Here is a 25,888-nt window from a genome sequence, read left to right as displayed (position 1 = left end):
GGTAACGGGAACTCTGAGGTGATGTAGGTGCTCTGTGGTGGCTGCTCCATCATCATGTCTAACAATCCTCGGTCAGCCTCTTCTTCTTCTTCTTCTCTCCTTTATCTGACTTAATGTTGACAGCTGATAAATAAAGCTTCAGCTTCTCTGTTCAGGTTTTCATGCTAACAGTAAGAGCTGCTGTTTTTAATGTTTCACTGCTGTTTGAACAACTTTTAAACGTTGTGACTTTTTGACACCACGTCATTCTGAACTTCTGAGAGACCTTTTTTAGAGAAAACGATGTGTGTTATGGCACAAAGCTGGACTGCTCCTTTGTTCAGGGTCTGACTGGGGTGTTGGTTCTGATTCTGAACACATTAAAAGGCTCCATCAGCTTCTGGAGTCACAGCCGCTCTTCTTTTTCTTGAGCCTGGACTTTTTGCAGCAGTTTGTGGGATCTTCAAGAGTCACAGGCTGCAAATTTGTCCATGATAATGAGTCATGTGTTTCTAGCAGCAGGGTCTGAAACTGCAGTATGAGGTTCTGAGACCAGCTACAAACATGAGAAACAAGCACAGAGGACTGCAGACGACAGGAAGTTATAAAACTAAATCAGACTCAGGGTTAGCTAACACGTCTAAGGAGGCTGGAAGGAAACTTCTTGTCTGCAGGAGGACACTTCCACCTCCTGAGGGTGGAAGAAAAAAGGAGACTTCTGAAAGTTTGGTGAAGACGGTTCAGCTCAGATCCTCCAACATGACTGAGCATCACTCAACATCCTCAGAGCACAGACGACTTAAAATCAGACAAAACAGGCTACCCTGACCTCCTCTGTGTCCTCCTCCTGACTCCCCTCTCTGTGTCCTCCTCTTTCAGCTCCTCCTCCCTGTGAGTCTGTGCTCAGACTCGTCTGCCATCTATTGGTCTTCTGTCCGTACTGCATCTCCACTGGTCTGCTGCTGTCCATGTGCTGCAGCAGGAAGACACCGAACAAACCAGCCGTCTCCATGGAGATGAGCCAGTGTGATGGAGGAGGTCAGGGACTGGCTGAAGATGGTGATGATGTCACTGCTGATGTCACCACTGAGCATGCCTTCTGAGCTGCAGACTGACAGCATCTGCAGTATTTCTGTATCTTGGTTCCTCTTTTGCTGTGTTGGAGAAAAGTTCTAGTGTTTGCTGTCAGTATGGATTAGTGAGGTTTGAGTTTATCGCTTCATCCCTGTTTCCTGTGTAAGTCTGTCCTCTGTGCATGTCTCTTAAGTCATGTGTCCTCTGTCTGTATTGTGCCTCCTGTACATTCTCCCAGTGCATCATGTGCGTCTCCTCCCGTTGTCCTCCAAGTTCATCTAGTTCTTCCGTTCCTCCCTCCCGTCTCCTGTGTCATATTGTGTGAATTAGTGTTTCCTGTTTTACTTTGACAGTGCCACGTCCTGTGTTCAGTGTGTATAGCTTTGCTTCCTGTGTGTCGTCAGGTCCACTCTCCCTAATGACCCTTGTGTGCTTATGTTGTGTCTGTTTTCTGTCAGGTTGCCTGTTTCCTGTGTCTCTCACGTCATGGTCTAGTTCATCCTGGTCTCATGTTCCAGTTTTCCTTGTTTTTTGCTTTATTTTCCCCAGTTTAGTCAGTGAGTCCAGTCCTGGTTTCACATTTTATGTATGTCAACATTTCCAGCCTTAATAAATGACTCTCCTTCGTTCAACCTCACTCTCGCCTCAGTTGTCTACATTTGGCTCCTCCTCTTCTCTCCACATGATGTGTTGTTGCCGATTGTGACGCCGTGGAGCTCTGATGTGTAAGTCAGTAAGTTTACCTCAGCATACGAGGTGAAAAACTAACTTCATCGTCTTTAAATTTGTTACTGAGGTCTGGACGATGAACACAGCCCTGTAAACCCTCCCACTGATACTACAGGATATTCTCTTACCCAATAGCATGGTCACTGCTAAATAAACACAAAATCATACATGTTTCCACGTAAAAATGTCCTGATGCACGCTCAGTGATCCAGGTAAGGAGATCCCTAAAGGTTGACCGTAGATCTGACCTGTGTGACCTCTGAGGCTCCATCACTGAGTGTATTCAGCAGATACAGACACAAACACTTCCTCTGTTCATGTCAGTGTGCAGTGCTGTTTACACAGCATCCACCTGACTGCTGAGACTGGGAGGAGTCACAGATCCTGGGTGGGCAGGGTCAGGAAAACTACCAGATTAAACCTGTGGATCCAGCTGCTGTGGACCCAGCTGCTGTGGACCCAGCTGCTGTGGACCCAGCTGCTGTGGATCCAGCTGCTGTGGACCCAGCTGCTGTGGAGCTCTCAGTGGGATATCCTGAGCAATAACTTCAGATTTAATTGAGCTTAACTGCATTTGTGCTTCCTGCTTCTTCATACAAGGGTCAGAGTTCACAGGTCAGATGAATCACTCAGATCCAGGTTTGTCCAGAGACAACGACGGCTGCAGGACCTGAGCCAGAGAGCAGCAGGACTGACTCCACCCAACTGTGCTGGACGCTGAAATATGTAAATAACTACTGAGCATATTTAACTCACACTAGAAGAGAGAAAACGTCGACTGTTAAAACTGAGAAAATGAACCACGTTAATAAAATGAGCTCCTTTTTAATTGGCTGACATAGAAAGAGCATGTTAGAGAGGCAGGCAGACAGACATGTTCCTCACTGTGAACATCTCATCATCTACAGAACATGATCTCATCAGGAGACTCAGGGTTCAGTTAACCTTTGACCTTCAGCAGCGCTGCTTTGACCTTTGACCTCCAGATGTGACCACAATGGAGGAACAGCGTTGTCTCCTCAACAGAGGATCGGTTTGATCAGACAGTGCTGGGACTGAGGAGTCTTTCTAATTCGTCGGTTTATGTGGAAATGAACGTCTTCAGGAAAGATAAGCTCAGCTCTGGTTAAAAACAAGCTGTCGTGTTCATTGTGCTAATTCATGAACACCACCAAGTCATTGGTTCAGGTATGTGGATGACACCTGGGTGAAAATCAAATCTCAGGATGTTCCACATTTCACATTAACTCGGTGGACCGACACATCAGATTCAAATGTCAAAGCTGGAAAGGCTCCTAAAGAAAGCTCCAGCAGATCCAGGAGAGAAGGACAACCTCTGCCTAAGCAAAAACCTGGAGTGATCCCGTACGTGTCAGGAGTATCGGAGCAGTTCAGATGCATTTTTGCTAAACACCGCATCTCTGTGGCTTTTACACCCCAAAACACGCTGCGCCAAAAACTGGTCCACCCTAAGGATCAGGTCCCCCGACACAAACAGAGTAACATAGTGTACGCTGCTAAGTGCAGGAGGATTGCCAGGATTTATACATCGGGGAAACCGAACAACCTCTGGCTAAGAGGATGGCACAACACAGAAGAGCCACCTCGTCAGGCCAGGACTCTGCAGTCTGTTCACACCTACAGGTGGGCTTTGATCAGAGGGTTTTGGTCAGTGGTCATGAGAAATGCATATTAATGATGAACTGACCTCCCAGCCCATTGCTCCCTCAGTGGGCTGGTTTCAGTCTTTATGCAAATGTACTGTTTATAAGATTGAAACCTGCAGTCAGCTGAGACTGAAGACGTCACCTGGATGATGACGAAACGTTTCTCCCACAAAACGCTACGTCCAGATGAACAGAATCAACTTTTGGAGATTTACTTTCCTGGATGATTGAGATGCATCAAGACATCTCGACCAATTTTTAAAAAAATGGCAACACACGCAATTTGTTTGTGTAGGGCGAGGGGAACGTTTCGGGAGTGAGGGCAGCGAGACAGAGTGAGCAAGAGAGAGACAGAGAGATTTGTGATGTTTAGTGTGGAGTGTATAGTTAGTGTGTTGTGTTGTCTTGTGTAATTAGTGTGTAGTGTATTCGTTGTTGTATGTTGTGTGTCAATGAGGGCACTAATGAACGTCACAAATGCAGATTACAGTGAACGCCGTCTCCAGCTGGGAAACGGGAGGAGTGATACAGCTCCTGCTGTCAGACCTGCAGGAGGTGTCCTGCTCTCCTCTGTCTTATAGTGGACAGGAATCAATTTTAATGGTACAAATCATTTGTGTGCCTTCTTATTTAATGCAGAACACCTGTATTGTTCTGTAAATAGTTTGAAATGGTTATTAAAAAAAACACATTTGCTGCAATTTCAGGTAAATATCTGCATGTAACGTTGTTCTTTGCACAACTTGTGCATAGGTTTTTAAAATTTCATTTACAATCTATGTTTGCATTTCAAGCTATAAAACTGATTCGTTTTTACAGTGACAAAAAGAACTTTTCTCTACTCTGATTTTATGTTTTTGTCTGAATTTAGATCAGTATGTTAAAATGGAAAAGATAACAGTAAATTCAAACATGTGAGGTTGTGCTGAGAATAATGAGACCAAACAAGGCGAGATAAACACTTTTAAAGGTGAGACGTGGAGGTAAAATCAAAAGTAGTCAAAAACAGCCAGTTATACCCTAAAAATGGTTAAAATTTAAATTCTAAATGTTGTGATGGATAATTATAACCAATATCTACTAAAGTATTTTTTAATGACCTCATTTTAAATTGCAGACTGAAAGCTGTGTGTTGATTGAGACCAGTCTCTATCTAACTGCAGGAGTGGAGCTGTGTTCCACTGGCCTAGAAATATTTAGTTGTAAACTGAAAACTCTAAGGTACTGGAGTCACACTTTCTTCAACTTCCACCTTTGCTAAACCCCGCTGTATAGCTTTCAGGTCTGTTTCAGCATCAACGTGCTGATGGGCAACTGGATGTTTGTTTGCTGTTTCATCCACCACATCTATGTACAAGCAGTTTTGTTTTATATTCCAAAGCCAAGTGATACCCAACTTAAATAGTTTATTCTTTTACTTAAAAGAGTGTGAAGTGTGAATATACAGGCCATTTACCATTTACTCAGTGACTAAAGATGCACAGCAGACTGAGAACTTCATTCTGTACTGAAGTAGAAGTACTACTGTTAAAAATACTCCAAGTACTAATTCAACTTCTTTACTGAAGTAAAAGTAAAAAGTAGTGGCTGTGAAATGAGAGTAAAAAGAGCTGATTGAAGAACATTTCTAACACGTGTTTATACAAAGCTAACTGAACCATGTGCTGCATCAACGTGATAATAAAATAATATTATTCACTTTGTTTCTAATAAATATTCCCAGCTTGAATCAGACAAGTTGAACATGAGCAGAGAAAAAGAAGCAAATCCAAATATTCCTGTGTTCAGTTTTCTCCATTTACATGCCGACTGTGCCTCTAAACAGGAACATGAGCAGGAAGAGGCTGAAGTGGATTCAGCAGGTGGAGGATGCCTAACATCAGCTGGAAAGATTTACCGTGACGTTTGTTTGCTGTTTTCGCCTCGTGCACGAGAACATCACCAAATAAACTCGAGACAGTTTTTAATATTTCATTGTTCAAGAGCAAAAAGACTGACGGACTGTGTTTAAGGCCACCTCACAAATGTCACACATGAAATATTCAGTGTTTATTTGCTGGTTTGTTGGCAGCAGCTCCTTAAAGTCTGTCACACATCTGTTTGACCGTCTCCAGTTAATCTGAGACACCAGTTAACCTGAGACACCAGCATCAGGCGGCTCAGCTGATCTCTGGTGTGTAGCTGCTGTGCTGCGCTCCCATTCCTCAGTGAAAGCAACAGCAGAACAAAAACTCTCTCCATCCACATGTTTGAAAAGAAAGCTTTTAAACAGATGAACACACTCAGTAAAGGACAAAGAAAGAAGTAAGAAAAAATTAGAGTAAAGAGTAAAAGCAGGAGCAACTGAAACAGGCTGCATGCTAGCTGCCGCATGCTAGCTGACGCATGAGCACTAGAACTGTTCAACTTCATTGTTATGATTTTAGCACCGAGTTACATGAAATCCTGCATCAAAAAGAACAACACAGCGATCACAGACATGTTTCTGCCAACAAACCAACATTAACCCAGAAAAGCCTCTAAAACAACCTGCTGTGGTTTGGAGTAGAGATTCCTGAATTTACCAGGTGCACCTGAAGGCAGCACAACTTAAACCGTAAATAATGATGTAGGTGCGCAAATCCTTTTCAAGCGTCACACCATCAGATGAGCCGGCTTACCTTTGTTGCACTTCTACACTAAGTTCTACGCCAGCGTTTCTTCAACGTTTCTTCATTGGTGATTTTTGTTCCACAAACCAAAAGAAAAAAGATTCAACCTTTAATATATTTTCATGTGTGTTTCAAGCACTGTGACATATCACACACACACATGCTGAGTGTGTCACTGATAAAGCTGTGACACAGCAGCTCACTCAGTCCAGTCCAGGTAACAGACTCACCTGTTAGCAGCAGCTCTGCCCTCACAGAGCTCAGCTGCTTATTTCAGTCAGCAGGAAACATTAATATTATGGACTACAGCCGTCTGTCAGGGCCGTTCAAGGACACAACGTCACACACAGGTTTAAACTGTTAGACTCATGAATACCCACAACGTTCGATGCACATTTCTCTTTAACAGGAGCAAACGGCCTGATCAGATAATATAAGAACTCATAAAAGCTCATTTATGTAAATCTCTGCTTGGACCAGTGAAACAGTCTCACACTGATTAAACACCATCACTACTTCAGTAATGACAGAGGGGCGTAGGCGTGCTCGTGGGACAGCTTCCTCCAGCTGTGGAAACCAGATGTGGAAGCAGACTCCCTGATGTTGCAGTCCAACACCAGTGTGAGCAGAGAGGACTCAGCTGCTGGGCGGAGCTTATCTTCCTGTCCTGTTCAAATCCAGCATGAAACTCTTCTTATGTTCCCTCTTCAGTCTGATCCTGTCTAACAAACATCACTGTTCACCTCCTCCTCCCTCTGTGACTCCTTCATGTCCACTTTACTCCTCAGTAAGTCTCCACAGCTCCAAAGCAGCTCTGCATTCAGAGTTAGTCCATGTTTATCTAAGTTAGTTCATCACGGGTCCTTCCTGCTCTGATTGGAGCTCTGAGGTCAGAGGGGTGTTTCATGATGTTTGTCTGATCTTCTCTGACACTTCCTGATAGTCAGCAGCTTTGAACTTTAACTCAAATGAAGCATTTTCACTACATCAGCAGAAACAGCAGAAACACGATCATCATCATTATAAACGTCTAATGTGAGACAAACAGCTGCAGAACATCTGGCTGAGGTTAGTTAGCTGTTAGCTGTTAGCAGAGGAAGGCCAAAGCAAAGCTGCATCCTCATCTTCCTCAGGGCTGAATAAACAACAGATACTGTATATACACAGGCTGCTCTTCATCACCAGCTCCTCCTCCTCAGACTGTTTCTTCAGCAGTCAGAGGTTCCTGTGGCCCTGAGGACACAGAGGGCAGTCAGACACTCACATGGGTCGGTGGGTTTGATGCTGGAGTCTGTCCCAGCTGTGCCAGCTGATCAACATCCTACAAACAGACTGATCGGTTCTCTGATCTGTGATCGATCAGCTGGAACTAGGATGAGGATCAGAGCCAAGAATTAAACCAGGTTCATACATTCATACCTGCACGGGCAGGTGAGTTCCTGTGATCATGTGACTATATGAGTTTATATCATGTCTGTGTGACTCCACATGTTTAAACTCTGACTGTGATCAGTTTAGTTTACTATAAACGAACATGCACAGCAGCTCCTGGGAGACACACAAGTTGTACATGAAACACAAACAGATGTGTTTCATATGGAAACGCTGTCTGAGATTAACAGCTGAGAGTGAAACAGATGCACAGTATGAGTTGCTACCTGCTGCCACCGACAGCTCCCACACAGATCCGTTACTCTGCTGAAGGAGGCGCCTGCAGTCTCCTCCCTGTTGGACAGGAAACACTGACAGGGGGCGTTTCCCAACAATAAACGATGACGTCATTAATACGTCTACATTAACAAATGAGAGACCACGACAGAGGGAGATATAACAACTCTTCCCAGCTTTCTGGTTTTTGAATCTGCCCTGGTTTGAATGTAATGCTCGTTTTTTTAAACGTTGCAAATAAAAGTTCGTATGAATCTTGGTTCTTTAAACACATGGCACTTTATAAAAATTAGGGGTTGTTTATGAACTGCTTCATTAAATGTATTCTACAAAGTGTTCAGAAAATGGAGATGACTGAATTCACATGTGTTCATAATGTAATAATGTGTTTCTCATTTCTCCAGTAACATTAGTATGTGTAAGTCTGTGAGTTATCCCTCCAGTCAGATAACATTCATAACCTCAAATAACATAACACAGACCAGCTCGTTAGAATAAAGTCAACAGTTTATTCACAGACACCAGGTGAAAGCCTACTCTGATGACATGGTCCAAAAAATAAATAAATTGTGGCCACAAAATACTACTTCGTGGGCACGAAATAGGTATAACGTGCATGTTAATGATATTACATTCACAATACTTTCATTTTAATTTTCACTTAATGACATTCACAATATATTTTAAAGATGTCCCTAATATTTGAAATGTAAAAGATATAAAATGATTCCACAGAAAGTACAATACCTTACAGTGTATACAAGTATGAGTAGGTCATTGAATCAGTGTCTGTTGTTAGTCTCAAGTAAGTTGCCTGCAATGATATTTAAGGTCCAGCAGGTGTCAGTATGGAGCAACACTGTGTCGACACAGTGTCGATACAGTTTGGGGAATGTGCTGAAACGCTTCACGAGGCCTCATCTACCCATCACTACGTGCCACGATGAAGAGAGTATAACCTGCTAGCAGAAAACCAGCAGCCTGGCACAGTTAGCTGAAGATCTGACAGAAGGCTTCTTCTTCTTCATATTGTTTTATTGGCAAACACCAACATGGTGCATTACCACCACCAACTGGTGTGGATTGTCTGACAGACGGTTGTTGTCAGTGCTGGTCTTAAATGCCGGTGACTTGATTGCAGTCAAGTGTGAAGGCTGATTGGAGTCTCCACCCGAAGGTGGAGCCCAGCAGAGTGGAAAAACCCCAGACTCACCCAGACAATGACAAAGTTGTTTTAGTCTGTTTTCTTCTATGTCTCCTGGTTTATTAGTCTTTCCTGTCTTCTGTGTAAGTCTGTCTTGTCCTCTGTTTGGTTACGCCCGTGCTTTAATCTCCTCAGCCTGTCATGTGCTTCATGTCTGTGTTCCACATCCTATTGTCAAGCTTGTGTTATTACGTCAACGTCTTTCCATGTTTCCTGTTTTATTTTGTTTTATTTTATTTTGAAGAGTCTGGTTTTTCCATGTTCAGTGGGCTGAGTTTTACTTTTCCCAGTGGCATCATGGGTTGTATCCCAATTCAGGGTCTGCAGCCTTAAAGGCCGCATTTTAAGGCCGATTACGTCACCGCAACGCGAAAAAGGCTGTCCCAATTCAAAGGCTGCTCGAAATGCGGCCCTCAAATGCGTCCTTCATTTCCCTGAATTTTAAGGATGTGGCGGTGTAGACTTCATGGCCCAACATATCCCAGAATGCATAGCGCGGCGATGGGTGTGGATAATTTTGCCGAAGAAAAAAAAACAAACGGCGGATGAGGGGCGGCCAAAGAGTAAACTTGGAAAAGTAAGTACTGAATATTATGTCACTTATTTATGTGCGAATGTTTAATAATGAAGAACATTAAAACATTACTGTCGGCCACATGTGATGTGACATTAGTGATGTTTGTACTTTCAGCGGTTACTTGGTTTTAATAATAGTCGACCTTAATCTGACAGAGATTGTGATGATTTATGGATAATTAAAGTCAGTCATATATCCACAAACACAACAAGCTGAAAGTCAGTGATGCTGCTCGGTTTGCAGTCCTGAACATCACAGCACAAGCAGGATTCACTGCACTGTTAATGTTAGCTATGTTATATTGCTGCCTCTGTTCGGTGGTGTCGAGCCAAACGCACTTTAACGTGTGTTTGAACGAGCTGACGGTTCACTCGTTAAGCTGAAAGAAAGATGCTTTAATCACAGCAGTCACACATGTGTCCACTGCACCATCTGGAACTCTTCTTGTTTACACTCGTAATAACACAAACACTAAATCCTGCTTCTCTGGTGCTGTTGTGTAGCAGTGTGTACACCTGAGACTGTCACCTGTCTGTCTGTCCTGCACTCTCTCTCTGTTTCTTTCTCTCTGATTGTGGAATAAAAGTATGAACATGTGTTTATAAGTTACACTTGTGTTTGAATCCTGCAGCTTATCACACATTTGATTTCCATGTGTGACGACTGCAAGTGTCCAGAGTGAGGACAGACTGAGGGAGCCACTGCTGCACATCATCTGTGAGGCTTTGCAGCCCTGATGATCCACCAGGACAAACTCAGCAGTGTGTGAGGAAGAGGAGGAGGAAGAGCCAGCAGCAGCTGACAGATGGAGAGAATAGACAGACTGTTCCCTGTTTGTGAAGGACTGCTAGGAAAGTTTAACATAACTGTCTGTCCTGAATCAGTCTTATTAGGTAATGTTCACATAATGTGATCATCCCAGTGTTTCCAGTGTGGGAGAAAGTACTCAGGGCCTTCAAGTTACACACTATGAAAGGCAGCAACACGTTTAATGTTCAGACCCACCCCTTTCACAAGCCTTGCACTTCCGACCTTCTCGGTCTTCCAAGGACATGGCCCACGTAGACCGCGAAGGATGAAGACACCGGTACAGCCATAGTGTCTGAAATGTAACCTTCCAACCCCCCCTTCAGTTGGATTATTGGGCACCTTAGATTGGTGGTTCTTGGTGTTTGGGGCTGGGTGCTCAGGTGTCTACTGGCTCTGTTAGCCCCCTTCTGGGAGATGGGGGGGGGGCCCTGTGACTTTAAAGCAAAGAAAATAAAGGAGCTCATCAGTGACTCATGGAGCACATCCTCAAAGACATGTGCATGGTTGAAGATAATGAATAATCAAGTGTTTGAAGTTCAGACCTGATAAACTTGTTTCTTTACAGACTTTAATAAGAAGAGCTAACAGTGGTTGAATTATCTCAGTGTGCTGTGATAATGTTAGCAGACCACTGAGCTAAATCTTTCAGTCTGTCAGTATTCGCTGTGGTTCATGTTTCCAGTACACAGAGTCAGAGATCTGAGTCTCTGTCTCTGCGGTCACTTCTGCTGAGGCTAAAGCATCATCAACATGCATGTTTAAACACACGTTATGAAAGCAGGTACACGCCTCGGTGGGATGAGCTGTTGTCACACAGTACGTGACAGTCTTGATAAGATCAGTTCAGCTCTGTGCTGCTGTCTTTGTTCTTCTCTGTTTGCCCTTCAAATCATCTTCTGTTGTTTTTGTCTTTAATGAAACGCCCACGTTAAACTGAACTGAACCATCGATCACATCCTGCAAACGCATTGTTGCACGGCCTGATGACCTTCAAAGAAAAGCTATGAAACTTCTGACACTGGTGCTTTGGTTGAACACATCAACCAACCTGAATCCCATTAATCACAATTCCTACTAGAAATATTTCATAAAAGTCAAACAATTATTCTGGGCCCATAAAAGGTCAAATGTGGGCTCTGGGGGTATGAAGTGACTAGAGGTGGGTGAGAAGGCATAAGATTAGAATTTATGATTAAAGATCTTCTAAGCCATGTTTTTAGGTGTAAAATGTAGAAAACGTTTGGAAACAGCAGATAATGAGCTTTTTTAAAATTGTCGTATTAAACTTAAGTAATGACAGAGTGAAAGCAACATTATCACTCTGCCAGTCAGTCTGTATCTCCACCTCACCCTGTGGTCAATGAGAGATGCTAAACAGCTGCACTCAAACTACAACACCAGCGTTCAGCTGAACCAGGTCTGTTTTAAAAATGAGACACTGAGTCTCAGCAGGACTACCTGTGGCATCAAAAGTTAAATAATAAAAACTAACGGCTCTCCTTCGATCTGCAAAGACTCATTGGAGTTCTACCTCTGCTTCTTCTCTATAGCACAGCTACATGCTAACCACACAGTTCTCTAAGAGACGTCCTGTTTTCTGCGCTGTAACTTGAGGTAAACCTCCGTCGTTGTGTTGACACAATCTTCAAGTTTTGTGATTGGTCTATTCCATACAGCCGACTCTGTTTTAATGGATGAGTGAGAGAATAACTTCAAGGATGAGGAATAATAATCACAGTATAAAGACTCACAGATGGCAGAATCCTGGAGGGAGATTGCTGAAAGTGCTGGAATGAACCTGAGCAATGAGCATGTTTCAGGCTCTACAGAGACACAGACGCATCAGACACGTCTTTCTGAAGCATCGTCTCCAGGATTAGAGTAACTGCTATCATCAGCACCCTCATAACCAAGGCACAAATATCATATTAGACAAATACAACCTGAGTAAATAACCAATGCAATTTTTAAAATGAGAATTTCATTTATTAAGGCAAAAAGTTATCGAAACTTAACCAGGCGCTGTGTGGGTGTGCTTCTCATCAGTGGAGCGTTTGCTCAGGCAGTGAAAGTGTTAACAGGGAAGTTGTGAAGCCGAAGACGTCTACGCTGCTCAGACTTAAAGCATTCAGTCACCATGAAGACCCCGTCTGCCTCTCTGCTCCTTGGTGAGTCAAATGTTTATCTACTCATTGATTCACGATCTGAGCTTCAACACACACTCGCAGAGGAAAAAACACATTTACATTAGAAATAGAGGACACCAGACTATCATCAGACTTAACTGCATCAATTAGAGATGGTATTCATTAGAAAATACCAACAATCGTGGGCCAGAGCTAATAATAACTGAAATCAGGTGTTTTTAATCTTATGACCGCAGACTGCTTTTAGAAACATCAATGAAAGAATGGACCTTTCTAAAGAGCTCAGTGAACACGAGGCTAGTACTGTAACAGGGTCATACCGTTGAAACACGTTGGTTTGTGAATTTTTTTATTCTAAATGTTGTCTAAGGAGCTTGGAAAGAGCGTCTGGACTTCTTTAAGTTCCTTTAAGGTGTTTCATCCAAGCAGCTTCTTCAGTTCTTGGGTCAAATGGTGGAGAGTGCCAGATTTAAGCCCTATGGGACTGTATCCCCAAGAGGGACATGGACCCCCTATTGATCCTAATCACATGAGCCAAGGTGTGAAAACGGGTGTAGGTCACAATCAGCCAAGGTTTCAGGTGAGCTCATTGTGAAACCTAGCCCCACCCTATCATGTGATTTCCTGAGGTCAGTTTACACATGGCCCACATACCACAACGAATTTGGTGGCCCAGATCAGGTTTGCCAGAGGTGGCCCACACATGGGCCAGCACAAGGCCAGTTGCAGACACACTGGTGGCCAAGTGTGCTGCCAATCAAGCCAAACACCAACATCATCAAATATACAGTTGAAACCAGATATTTACACACTCTTCAGATAAAAACACTTTTTTTAATTGTCAAACATCAAATCAGACTAAATGTTTATTTTTTAGATTGATAACTATAAAAAACATATTTGTTAACTTTAAGAGTAAAGAGAGAAACTGTCTGTATTTCTTAATTGCAAACGGCACCAAATTGTATTCAAACTTGAGCCACACTTATGGAGCTCCACAGTTCTGTTCCTGCTGTTTTGTTGACATCTCTTGATGTTCCCATGTCACAGAAACAGGCTCTGTGTTTTGCCTTATATGCATCCACAGCTGTGCCACCAGTTTACTCACATGGACTCTACTAACCTATCAGAAGCTTCTTCAGCTCAGAATGGAATCGTCTGCAGTTTCTTATTAATTAACAATAAACTTAGTGTACATGTACTCCTAAATTTGATCAAAGTGATAAAAAATAGAAGCTCTGTCTCTCTTTATTCTGACATTTAACTAATTCGAAAGATATTTCAACATTTATTTATCTAAAACAAAAGTTTACTCTAAATTGATGTTTAAAAGTAAAAAAAAAGTTTTTATGTTTTCTCCATAAAGTGTAAATATCTGGTTTAAACTGTAAATATACTGCTGTGAGTTGAAATTCCTCTTGTTTTGCATAGATATACTGAACAACATCCAAAGCATAATATATAAAATAACATCTACCTGAGTTTTTTCTTTGAAAGAAGCTCCTTATGTCCATTGTTGTGTTCATCAGTACACAATTGAAACCGATTTAGAGAGTTTGTTTAGCCGTGGAGGGAAACAACTGAAAATATGAAATGTAAGCTAAGACTCTCTAAAAAATCAGCATTGCTGTTCGGCTTTTTATTTATCCATTTGTTGATTCACCTGAAGAGCAAGTAACGCAACCAAGTGATCAGTTTGATATCAATATTCGTGATACACCGTCATATTTACATTATTTGTACAGTACGAATGATTTGCTTTGGTTCCTGGTCAAACTTAAGCTCTCCTCTGTCTGCAGCAAACTCGCAGCCAGCAGCTTCTCCCCCCTCGCTCTCAGTCGCCTAGTGCCTGAGCTCGGATCATACCAAAATAAGGGGGAATTTACAACTGTACACTATATGCTTCGAATATTGTGTGTAGTTTTTGTTTTATACAGTTGTCAGTCAGGCATCTAACCATGAAACAAATTACACTCCAAAAGACCCCGGGCTTCTGCCCAGTAAGCCACCCCGCTGCTCCACCGATGGTTGACTCCAAATCTCCCGAACACTATGTCGATCTGAGAAAGCAAGACCGAGACAGCAAGACCAAGACCAAAGTCTGTCAAGACCAAGACGAGACCAAAAGTGGTCTGAAACATCCAACTCTAGGGTCTTCTAACTAAAATAGGAAAATAGGTACATAAACAGTGCCATCATTGTCAGACCTGGCCCACATCTGGTTGACATACACCCTGCCATGACACCAGTCATTCAGAAGTGCCAGCTTGATGCCGGATCTGGGCCAGACCTGTTTTCTATGAGCCTGGGTCACATAAACCAAACCATAATCGAGCTAGATGCGGTATGCCTCTGGCAGTGTCATAAACAGTGCCATCTATGTCAGGCCTGGCCCATATCTGGATGACTTACCATGCCAGACGTTAGCCAGCAGTGCCGGCTTGACACCAGATCCGGCCCAGACCTGTGTGCTATGTGGGAAGTGAAATTATTTCACAGTTTAAACATTTAGTAATTACAGCAGCTCAGCCAGGAAGTATCAGACCGGTATCTACAGTTACAGAAGATAGTCATCGAGTCACATGGTGTGAAAGGTCAGGTGAAAGGCGGAGCTCCAAACATCCTCTTAACATCAACACAGACACTTCACAGAAGTGTCATCAGAATAAGTTTTTTTTTTCTTTGGGAAGTGAGAAGACTAACTGCTGTAGTTTGAAAGCTAAATTATTCTCTTGATATAAAAATAGAAACTGCACTAAAAGCTCACATCCAACATTTCTGAGCCTGAAAGAAGAACGGCTCATGCAAATACCAAATTCCCTTGGAAGACCCTTCCAGGGGTAACTTGTCCCTAATAACCAATGACCTCTGACCTTTAGTGACCTCTGACCCTCAGTGACCTCTGACCTCCTGTTACAGGTGTGTGTGTGCTGCTGCTGTCTGCACCGACTGTTTCTGCAGGTGAGTTGATGGAAGTGAAAACAATCAGTGAAACTCCAACAAGAACACAAATACACTTACTGTGTGTGTGTGTGTGTGTGTGTGTGTGTGTGTGTGTGTGTGTGTGTGTGTGTGTGTGTGTGTGTGTGTGTGTGTGTGTGTGTGTGTGTGTGTGTGTGTGTGTGTGTGTGTGTCCTCCAGTGTCTCTGTCTGTCAGTCCAAACCTTCAGCAGGTCTTCAGAGGATCTTCTTCAGTGTCTCTGAGTTGTGTTGATGATGGACAGACAGCTGATGGATGGACAGTGAAGAGGACCAGAGGAGGACTCACTGAGGACTGTGGAGCAGCTGCAGGCTTTGGGAGGGTTCATGGTTCCTCCTGTGTTCTGGATCGCTCCGTCTCCTCTGATGGAAGTTACTTCTGTGAGAACTCATCTGGACAGCAGAGCGATGAAGTGTCCATCAGTGTTTCAGGTACAGACAGAGAGATGTTGCAGCTGTGTCTCTGTGCAGATGTTTCCAGATGTTGGATACATGTCTGTCAGTGAGCTGAGAGTGTGAGACTGTCACTGTGGAAGACAGCGAGGTGCTCATTCAGACAGGAAGCAGCTCGTCTGAGAGGAGCTCTTGACTCTGCTCTGTTTGTGTTTCTGTTGTCAGATAAAGGTGTGATCCTGGAGATTCCTGCACTTCCTGTGTGGACAGGAAGTGATGTCACTCTGCGTTGCAGAGAGAGGAGCGGTGACACAGCTGCTGCTTATTTCTCCTTTAATGGACGTCATGTTGGAGCTGGAACAGCAGCAGAGCTCGTCATCAGAAGGGTCAAACAGTCTGATGAAGGTCTCTACTCTTGTGCTACTGAAGCATTTGGACCGTCTCCTCAGAGCTTTCTGAGGGTCAGAGGTCAGAACAGTGACATCACTTCCTGTTTACAGACATGACCTGCTGATAAAATGATTGAACCGTCTGCATCATCTCTCCTGCAGATCCTCCTCAGCACAGGAGCTCAGACTCCACTCCTCCTGTGAACTCTTCTGCTGACACTGCTTCATCACCTCCTCAGGGTCTCACCTCCTTTCTCACTGCACTCATAGCAGGCCTGGTTCCTGTGGTTCTTCTGGTTCTGCTCTTGGTTCTAGTTCCACTTCTTTTCTACTGCAAAAAGCAAAATGAAGCAAATGGTACGACCTCTGTCACATTGACTTCATATGTTTTATTTTTCATCACAACAAGGAGCCCAGCTGCTGCAGTCTGAGGCCAGATGTTTCTATGTTGGTTGCTCTCAGCTGCTCCTTTAAGAGAACTTTTGGTTTGATAAAGCTTCAGATGTTTCAGTGAGTGAAACAGCTGGACTACAGGCAGGCTAGCTGAGCAACCAGACTTATTTCCTATGCAGTCATATTTCTGAAGTGTGATCACACTGAGGTTTGGAAACATCTGACTGAAATGATGGAAAGAGGCTTGAGGTTGTGGGTTTCTGTGTTTCCTCTGAAGGCTGTCTGCTTTGACCTCGGGGTCAGTTACGTTTGTCTGGCAATGGCTTCAAGAACCTTCCCACAATGTTAACAAATGTGTCTCTAAAATCACTGCTGTCTTTATTGTTGGTATTGTGTTAACACACAGCTGAACGCTCCAGACCACCAAACTGCCAGAACATCTGCTTCATTACCGGTGAATCAGAATCAGTCAGTGTGGCTCAGTATGAGTCAGTATGTTTGAGGCTCTGTGCAGACTGCAGCCGATTACAGATTTGAAACATCATCTGTTTGTGTTTCCTCTGCTTGTAGTTGTAACATGACCTGAGTGTGTGTGTTTGCATTTTCCAGATACACATCAAGCTGATACACATGTTGTGTACTCTGACGTGAGGATTCTCACTGCAGGTACCAATGAAGAAAATGAATTTTGTTAATTTTGTTAGATTTTTTTTCATAACAATAAATGTGCAGCACAGCGGAGAGAAAAACAGAGCAGATCAAGGAAGAAGGTAGGAAATACAAAATGTAGTCAGATTAATGGGGCTGAACACAGATTCACACCACACTTTACAGGATGAAGGGGTATAAATACTTTTTCAAGACACTGTACATAGAACACAAACATCTGGATGGGAGTCCAGCAGCTGAGCCAAGACCTGAAGGGGGTCGGTATGAGAAAGTGGACTGTTGGCAAGAGGCGAGTCACAGTTTAACAGATTTAATATCACAGAATGAGGATCGATGAGAGGCTTAAGGGTTACGACGACTGGGAGAAAGAAACTGTTCTGATGGCGCTTATGTCAGGGTGGTGTCACAAACAGTTCACATCTGTGCTGGGAGGGGTTCAAGAGTCTGAGAGGCTGAAGGTGATTTCTGCTCTGGTGTCAGGTTGCTGTGGGGAAAGACCACAGAGCTCTGAGTTAATCACTTGCTAAGTAACTGACGTGGAAGAAGAGAAAAGAGGGTTGATCTGTTTCACTGCAGGAAACTTCACCTTCTGTGTGTGTTACAGAGCAGTCAGCTGATCCAGGTGTTGTGTATTCATCACTGAGAGCAGGTAACATTTACAAACAAATGTAAAGTTTTCAATTCAATTTTATTTATACAATAAAACACAACAACAATCAGCTCAAGGTGCTTCATACTGTAAGGTGGACCCTAGAGTAATACGTGCAGAGGAAAACCCAACAATCATATGAGCCCCTATGAGCAAGCACTTTGGCGACAGTGGGAAGGAAAAACTCCCTTTTAACAGGAAGAAACCTCCAGCAGAACCAGGCTCAGGGAGGGGCGGGGCCATCTGCTGTGATTGGTTGGGGTGAGAGAAGGAAGACAGGATAAAGACATGCTGTGGAAGAGAGACAGAGGTTAATAACAGATATGATGCAGAGAGGTCTTGCTGCTGCTGCAGTACTCGGTTCAAAACACCAGTGGATTGTGCTTTTCAGGCAGCGGCACCAAGGTCGTCTCCCCCGCTGTGTTTACGCTGAATCCACTGAGTGTCTTTAAAAAGCAGCTGAAGGCATTTCTGTACAGACAAGCTTTTAATTAATTCATGGTTGCATATTATTATTTTATTGATACTTCTGGTTTTATTGAGGAGCAGTTTGTGATTTTTAACTGTGAGTGTGTGATCTACTGTGAACACATTTTACTTATGGTACTGTAAGGTCATTAAGATCAGACGGGCTGCTGTGAGGAGCTGACATCATGTTTGTCTCTGGACAGGAAGCTGAGGACACCCTGGGCCTGATGGACCTTCATCCTTCCTCTGCTCCTCTTCTTCATGCTGCCTGTGCTTTAGTCTGTTTTAAATACAGCTGTTAGCTGTCACCTGTGCACACAGTAACATCTGCTCAGGAAGCAGGTTCAGTAACTCTGAGTTTCCTGTTGTCACCTGTGCAGGTTTCAGACTTGCACACAGACACTGTGTGCACCGTGCTGCACTCTAACACACTCTCACACAGATGGAGGCTGCACAGAGGTCCTCTGACTGCCAATCCACAGTCTCTGATTGGTGTGGACCCGCTGCACCCCTGAGCCTGAGATGAGCCGACAGCGCCCTCTGCTGGTCTCAGTTTGAGCTGCTGCTGATCGTCCACAGACCATCATTGTTCATTCCTTTTTCCTCCTACATGCTCTCCTTCACACTCTTTACATGTTTGTACTAAAGATCAGAAGTCATGGCTTTCTGGATGTGTGTCATCTGTTGCCATGGTAACTGACCCTGTTCAAGTTATCGTTCTTACTGGGACCAAAAGCTGAGTTTCCTTCATCTGAGGATTAACAAACTCAGAGTTTCACTCAAACCTGCTTCCTGTAAGAGAAACTGTGTGTGTGTGTGTGTGTCTGTGTGTGTGTGTGTGTGTGTGTGTCTGTGTCTGTGTGTGTCTGTGTGTGTGTGTCTGTGTCTGTGTCTGTGTGTGTGTGTGTGTGTCTGTGTGTGTCTGTGTGTGTCTGTGTGTGTGTGTGTCTGTCTGTGTGTGTCTGTGTGTGTGTGTGTGTGTGTGTCTGTGTGTGTGTGTCTGTGTCTGTGTGTGTCTGTGTGTGTGTGTCTGTGTCTGTGTGTGTGTGTGTGTGTGTGTGTCTGTGTGTGTGTGTGTGTGTCTGTGTGTGTGTCTGTGTGTGTCTGTGTGTGTCTGTCTGTCTGTGTGTGTGTGTCTGTGTGTGTGTGTGTGTGTCTGTGTGTGTGTGTCTGTGTGTGTGTGTGTGTGTGTGTGTGTGTGTGTGTGTGTCTGTGTGTGTGTGTGTGTGTCTGTGTGTGTGTCTGTGTGTGTGTGTCTGTGTGTGTGTGTGTGTGTGTGTAATCTTTTTTGCTTTTGTTTTTCAATGATTTTTTTTAATGTTTTCTAAATGTTTGATTGGATAAAAAGAATAAAACTCTTTGTTTGTTTTGGGGAACTTTTGTGTCATGATTATCAGATCTGTCCTGTGTCAGTGGAAGAATCAGCACACCTGTCTGATGTTTCCCTCTGAGCTCTTTATTGTAAAACATTTACAGGTCTGAGCTCCATCAGAGTACATGTGGGTCCGACCTGCTGGTGTGCTGAGCTGCCACAGCCCTGCTGAGGGAACAAGTCCTGGTCCTGAGCCAAAGTCCAGTCTGAGGTCTGAGAGACTCTGTGTTCTCTGAACTGTTCAAATATCTCTGTGTGTAGTCACACTGAGCGTTTTTTATCATCAGACTGAATAAAATAATAATAAGATTGCAATAAAAACATTTCAGTCTCTAAAATCACAATAATCATGAATCCGTCCTGATTTAAATTGTGATTATAATAATTATGATGATCATTTTGGCAGTGCTGATGCATGCTGGACTCCTGCCTCACACAACCTCAGTGAGGAGTTAATAATAAACTTTAACTCCTGCAGGAGGAGAACGTGAGGATCATGGGTCGACCAGATGATCATGAAGGAGTCCACAGTTTTATGATTGAGCTGATGTCAGCACTGACAACATCAACAAAACAAACGAACCATCATCTCCTCATGAAGTGGATTCAAAGACTGTTTGGATTTACAGATATGGCTGTAAAATACGATGAATATCAGATAATCACCAACTGCAGATACTGATCATCTAAATCCATCAGAGTTCATCACGACTGAACATCACAGCTCTGAAGCTTCTAAACACATTTACACATCAGTGTGTCCAGCTCCAACTACACACTGTTGTTCTTTGATTTGAAGCTTCAGATTTATGGAAAAACGTGTGTTGGGATCAGCACGTTAGCCTGCATGCACTCAGCTCCCTGTTTGTTGGAGAAACACACGGTTTACACAGGCAGAGGGTCAAAGGTCACGGGACAAACTAAGATCATTTAAAATATGAGGATTATTTTTAATGCTAATGAAAATCACATGCAGTCAGTGACTCAGTCTGGAGCTCATGGACTGTGATTCCCCGAAATCTGTGATTCAGTTCTCTCCATGGCCTTCATGATAGACTACTCAATATGGTTTATTAACACATTTTACAAGGTCAACTTTGACCTTGAAGGTCAAGGTCAAATGTTTAGCCAAGCTAGCGTTTGACAAAGCCCTGGTGTATTGTTGTGAAGTTTGAAGATAAATATACAAAGTTTCTATTTTTTTATATTTGCTATGACCTTTGACCTGTTATTGGTATGTACCATGACAGAAAATTTGAACATTATATGTTGAAAACTGTGGACGTGGACTGTAGCAGAGTAGCAACGAGTAGACACAAGACTGCAGCGAAGCAACACAAAAACCTTTACTCCAGCGCGTAGACACAGCCCAGAAACAACAAAATAACATTCAGGTCGTGTCCAAATTCATGGGCTGCATTCTCCTGAGGACCCGGCCTTCGCGGTCTACGTGGGCCGGGTCCTCAGAAGATCGGGTAGGCCGGAAGTAAACGGCCGTGAAATTGGACGGTCCAGCCTTCTGATTAGCGTCACCGCTGTCTCGGTGGAGTTTAATAAACTCGGCCGTCTGCTCCTTGCTGTCTAAAATATAACAGGACACTGGAGTAAACTCTCGGCCATCTCATACTTCTGTTTAATCAGTTTTCTGTTTGACGTTTAGTCAGCTGTGTAAAAACCAAGGAGGAACCCACCCGGGGGATTAATAAAGTTTTATTTTATCTAATCTAATAACTTTAATCTCAGCCAAACCGATTTACTCACGAACAAACAAAACACTGAAAAAAGCCCAACAATAACATTTTTAGGTTGTCTAAGTGACTTATATATTACGTTTGTCACGGCCGGGCGGGTTACACACAGTAATTCGGCGTGCCCGTGTGGCGTGCTGGCTAGACCCAAGCGCGGCGAAGGCTAGCGGTGGGTTTGGAGCAGGCACGCAGTTATTCTAGTAACGATCAGTGCACGAAGCGTGGCTTCGGAACGGTCGTTACCGACAGAGAGCGAGCGGAGCCGGGAAGAGAAAAAGGATTGAAGGGATAATCACTCACGGTTGCTGAATCAGGCGGAGACTGACGTCGGCAGAGTTTCGGAGCTCCTGACACGAAGAGAATGATGTCTGAGCGGCGAACAGGTGGGTGGCGTCTCTCTTTTAACCCCGGCCCCGTGATCAGCTGATCACAGCTGATCACCGGCTGACAACGTTTAACCCGAGCAGCGAAACTCCGCGGTGATCTGAAAATGATGTGCCGGGAGTTGTGCCATTCTCGGCCGCATCAGTAACCCTCGAGCTCCCGGCTAGCTGTCGAGCTGGTGGGTAGCAGACGTCTCCGAAAACGTCGAAGCACTTTTGCAAATATGGGATATCTTGATAAACCGAGCAGATATTTGATGTTTACACAACTACTTTCTCGCCTGAAAATATGTTAAACGTTTATTTTGTGACCCAGAAAGATTAATAAGAGTAATTTTTAAAACTTAGTAGCGGCCGCCATTAGCCGGAAACTGGAGCTTGGCTGGGCCGCGCTATGAATTCTGGGATATGGTGGGCCACGAAGGACACACCCGACCCATCCTTCAAATTCGGAAAAAGGAGCACGCATTTGTCGGCTGCATTCGGAGGAGTCTACGAATTTGGACAGCCTTCGGCGCGTCGCTGTGACGTAATCGGTCTACAAATGCGGCCTCAGGAGAATGCAGCCCATGAATTTGGACACGACAATAGTACTGTTAGCCAAAAGTCACAGCAAACTTTATTTATAAAGTTTTCTTATTCATAAAACTTTATTTAAAAACTGCAACCTGATATGCTGGAAATAGCAACACAATAAAATGTAAATAAAATAATACAAATAAATATAAAACGAACAGAATTAAATTACAACACAAAATGAGAGCATCAACACAATACAACATATAATTAAACTCATATAGCAGCAGTATTACAGAGCGCAGAGTGAATGTGAGGCAGATAAAGCAGCAGAGTGAGTGCGAGAGGAAACAGCTGCTGTGTTAATAAAGTTTCATGTGTTTGAAGGACAGCACGGAGGCCACAGACCGATCTATGATTAGAATAGTTTGAGGGGTTATAATTAGATCATTTATTACATTTTTAAAGGCTTTTATTCTCTCGGCTGCAGACTTGCTGCTGTAATAAATAGTAAATGAATTCAAACATAATCTGTGTACAGATCTGATCTGAGGTCAGCTGGTGCACTGCTGGTGTTTCAGGGTCAGATGTTTGCAGAGCAATAAAGTTTTTCCAAAATTCTTCACAGCCAACAGAAAAAATGAGTCCAGTGATCCTGTATGTTTGTTGCTGATGCTCATCATTGAAGCACAGAGACTTCAGATATTAAATCACTAACACTGCAATAATATCATAAATAACTAACACTGTAACAACAGTGTGACCTCCAACATGAATGCTTACAGCTTCAGGTCACAGAGGTGGGCCCTGATTGTCACTTTCTAAAATGATTTTCCATCTTTATCATTTTTCAAAAACCAGATTTATTAAAAACTGCAGCCAAATCAGTTTTAGTTAATTAGTGCTGATGCTGGACCGACATTAATATGTTACTAACACAATATTAATAAACATAACTCATTCTCTGTCACGGTTGTTAAAGAGTGGACTCAGGCAGGAAAGGAGCCCCTGTTCACAGCCCTGACAAGTACAGCATACTGACATGTAACACGGAGACGTTTACTTTGTTCCACAGTTACCATAAAAACACACACTACTGACAATATCAGTATTTCTGTGTTACCTGTAACACCTGACTGACTCTACAGGTGTGCTACCTGTGAGTGTCTGCAGGTAAATAGCACATACTCCTGTTAATTACAAGGGATCAGCTGTGAGGCGTATTATAAAGAGTTTCACAGTGAGGGTCTGATACTGGGACACACATGGAGACTTGCCTATGGGTCACCATGGCAACGGGTGAAGAAAGGGCAGAGCCTCCATTGGATGGTACCAGTGCAGCAAGAATGAAGGTGTAAGTAATGACTAGGGATGGGTATCGTTTAGGTTTTATCCGATACCGGTGCCAAACCGGTACTTTTGAAACAGTGCCGGTGCTTAAACGGTGCTCAAACCGGTGCTTAAACAATGGAAAAAACACAAAATTGGTCCAAAAACCTCTCATGTTCAGCTGTTTCTTGTAAAAAGATAACAATGTTAGCCTTTTCTGCAGCTATGGGGCATATATGGTATCACTCTTGGCTGGAAGCAGTGCTTAAACAATGGAAAAAACACAAACTTTGTCCAAAAACCTCTCATGTTTAGCTGTTTCCCTCTTTTTCTTTGGTCATTTTAGCCTTTTTAGCCAGGGTGAAGGGAGTATCTGCCATCAAACAAGAAGACAGCCGCATGTAGCTACGATGATGTTTGCTAGTTCACCTTACATGCATTAATGTAATAACGTGGTTAGCCTACTCAACGTAAATTACACACGAACAACATGAAGCTCCTCACGCAGAGAAGAACGGCTGCTGCTGCATCATCATCCTCATCATTTCTGCTACACTGGCAGGGCTAGGGGCCAGGACTCTCCTCTTCGGGTTTTTGGGGGATGTTGCTCCGGGTCCGATAACAGGCACCACACCCGCAGTAGATGTGCTCGGTGTGAGGTCTCGCAGCAAGCTATCAAATACGGCGCATTTCTGGGCTTTTAAAAAAAACGCTATGCGTCGCCAGGTGTTTCATCGGATTTGAGGTGTTACCTCCTTTGACAGTATCACAGTATCAGCTTAAAGCACTTGTTGCTGCTGAGTTTGCATCTTTTGCTGTGAAGTACAGCCAGACTTTTGACCGCTTCGCCTTGGGCATTTTTAATCTGTAGCTCTGCTCTAAAAGAACGTACGTACCTGGACCCGCCTACTACGCTTGCAAAGGTAAAATGATTGGCTAGAATTCAAAGTGTATCACATCTCAGGAAAAAAGCGCATGGTATGATGGCACCGGATACCGGTACCCATCCCTAGTAATGACCATATTAATGTCGAGAGGCCTGATAAACAAAGTGACCAAAGACAAATAATCCCTGATGTCTAATCCAGAATCACAGAGATTATTCTGCTGTGATGAACACGCCTGTTTATGATCAGTATGAATGTGAAAAATGTAAAACAGCTTGAACGTCAGGCCTTGGTCAGGTGCTTTAAGCAGAGAGGTGATGAGAGGTGAGTCACATCAATGCTATCAGGACATATTCAGGGAAAACCTCATTTAAACATCAGCTTCTTCATTCTGCAGACGTCAGCTGACTAAGTGAGGTCAGAGTAGACAGGGCTGACCTGCTTCAGTCTGTTTCAGATGCAGCAAAGCTGGAAACAGTTTGTTGAACTCTTTTAAAAATGACCAGAATCAGCTGATGTACAGAAATAACACCATGATGAGGCTGAAGGTATAACATCCACCCACCAACACACCCACCGTGGGTTTGTTGTTACAACAGGTGGGTGTTACAGCTGTGAGGACAGCCGGCTGTAACACCCACACACAGACACTAGGTGGCAGCAGAGTGTGAGCACAGACATCAGTGATGGAGGTGATTGTGCAGTGACAGGTGGAGCTGTGATGAACACATGATCAGATCTCAGGGACCTGAGTGAGATCGTGTCTGCGTCACAGAATTATAAAGAGACAGATGAACTTAATCAGAAAAGCACCATCACAGCCTCCTTGTTCCTGTGTGCTGGCTCAGTGTGTGACACGTTACCCAGTCAGCACCTGTTTAAACAGAACCATCATGGCTGATTAACATGTGGCAGGTACCTGACAGGTGGGTAGGTCATATTTTTATACTTGATCTCCTTAATTTGAAAGCTTATCAGAGACAGATACTTTATTGATAACACAGGGGAAATGTTTGTGTTACAGCAGCATAAAGTTCAGTCTACGATGAACACAGTTAAATAAAAGTGTCACCGACACAGAGAGAGACCTTACATCAAACAACACACCAAGTACTAGAAACACAGATAAACTCAAGAGACACTGGAAAGAACTAAAGTCAAGACTAAACCGAACAAAGCTAAAGCTAAAGTCATCTTATTAATGTAA

At 43.5% G+C, this 25,888-nt stretch overlaps 2 protein-coding genes across 2 annotated transcripts in view; both read left to right on the top strand.

Moving 5' to 3' along the window:
* The window catches only part of LOC308410103 (uncharacterized protein), a gene marked incomplete at its 5' end in the record, with an annotated part of 2,280 nt that extends 603 nt beyond the window's left edge, over positions 1 to 1,677 (top strand). The window contains one exon of the mRNA XM_080903227.1: positions 859 to 1,677. Within this exon, the coding sequence (XP_080759353.1) occupies positions 859 to 1,082 (224 nt within the window). The 3' untranslated portion in view covers positions 1,083 to 1,677. The remainder of the gene's footprint in view (positions 1 to 858) is intronic.
* Positions 1,678 to 12,461: 10,784 nt separating this feature from the next.
* On the top strand, positions 12,462 to 18,961 carry LOC308410102 (uncharacterized protein; the record flags this gene model as incomplete). The annotated part of the gene is made up of 6 exons (XM_080903226.1): positions 12,462 to 12,527; positions 15,426 to 15,467; positions 15,648 to 15,917; positions 16,104 to 16,346; positions 16,430 to 16,575; positions 18,827 to 18,961. The coding sequence occupies exons 1-6, from the start codon at positions 12,497 to 12,499 to the stop codon at positions 18,959 to 18,961; spliced, it is 867 nt and encodes a 288-aa protein (XP_080759352.1). The 5' UTR covers positions 12,462 to 12,496.
* Between the last annotated feature and the right edge of the window lie 6,927 nt (positions 18,962 to 25,888).

This window comes from Rhamphochromis sp. 'chilingali' (genome assembly GCF_963969265.1).
Source record: "Rhamphochromis sp. 'chilingali' genome assembly, chromosome: 1".
NCBI classification, from domain to species: domain Eukaryota; kingdom Metazoa; phylum Chordata; class Actinopteri; order Cichliformes; family Cichlidae; genus Rhamphochromis; species Rhamphochromis sp. 'chilingali'.
The sequence above is the reverse complement of the archived record's forward strand: the minus strand, read 5'-3'. Positions and strand labels throughout refer to the sequence as shown.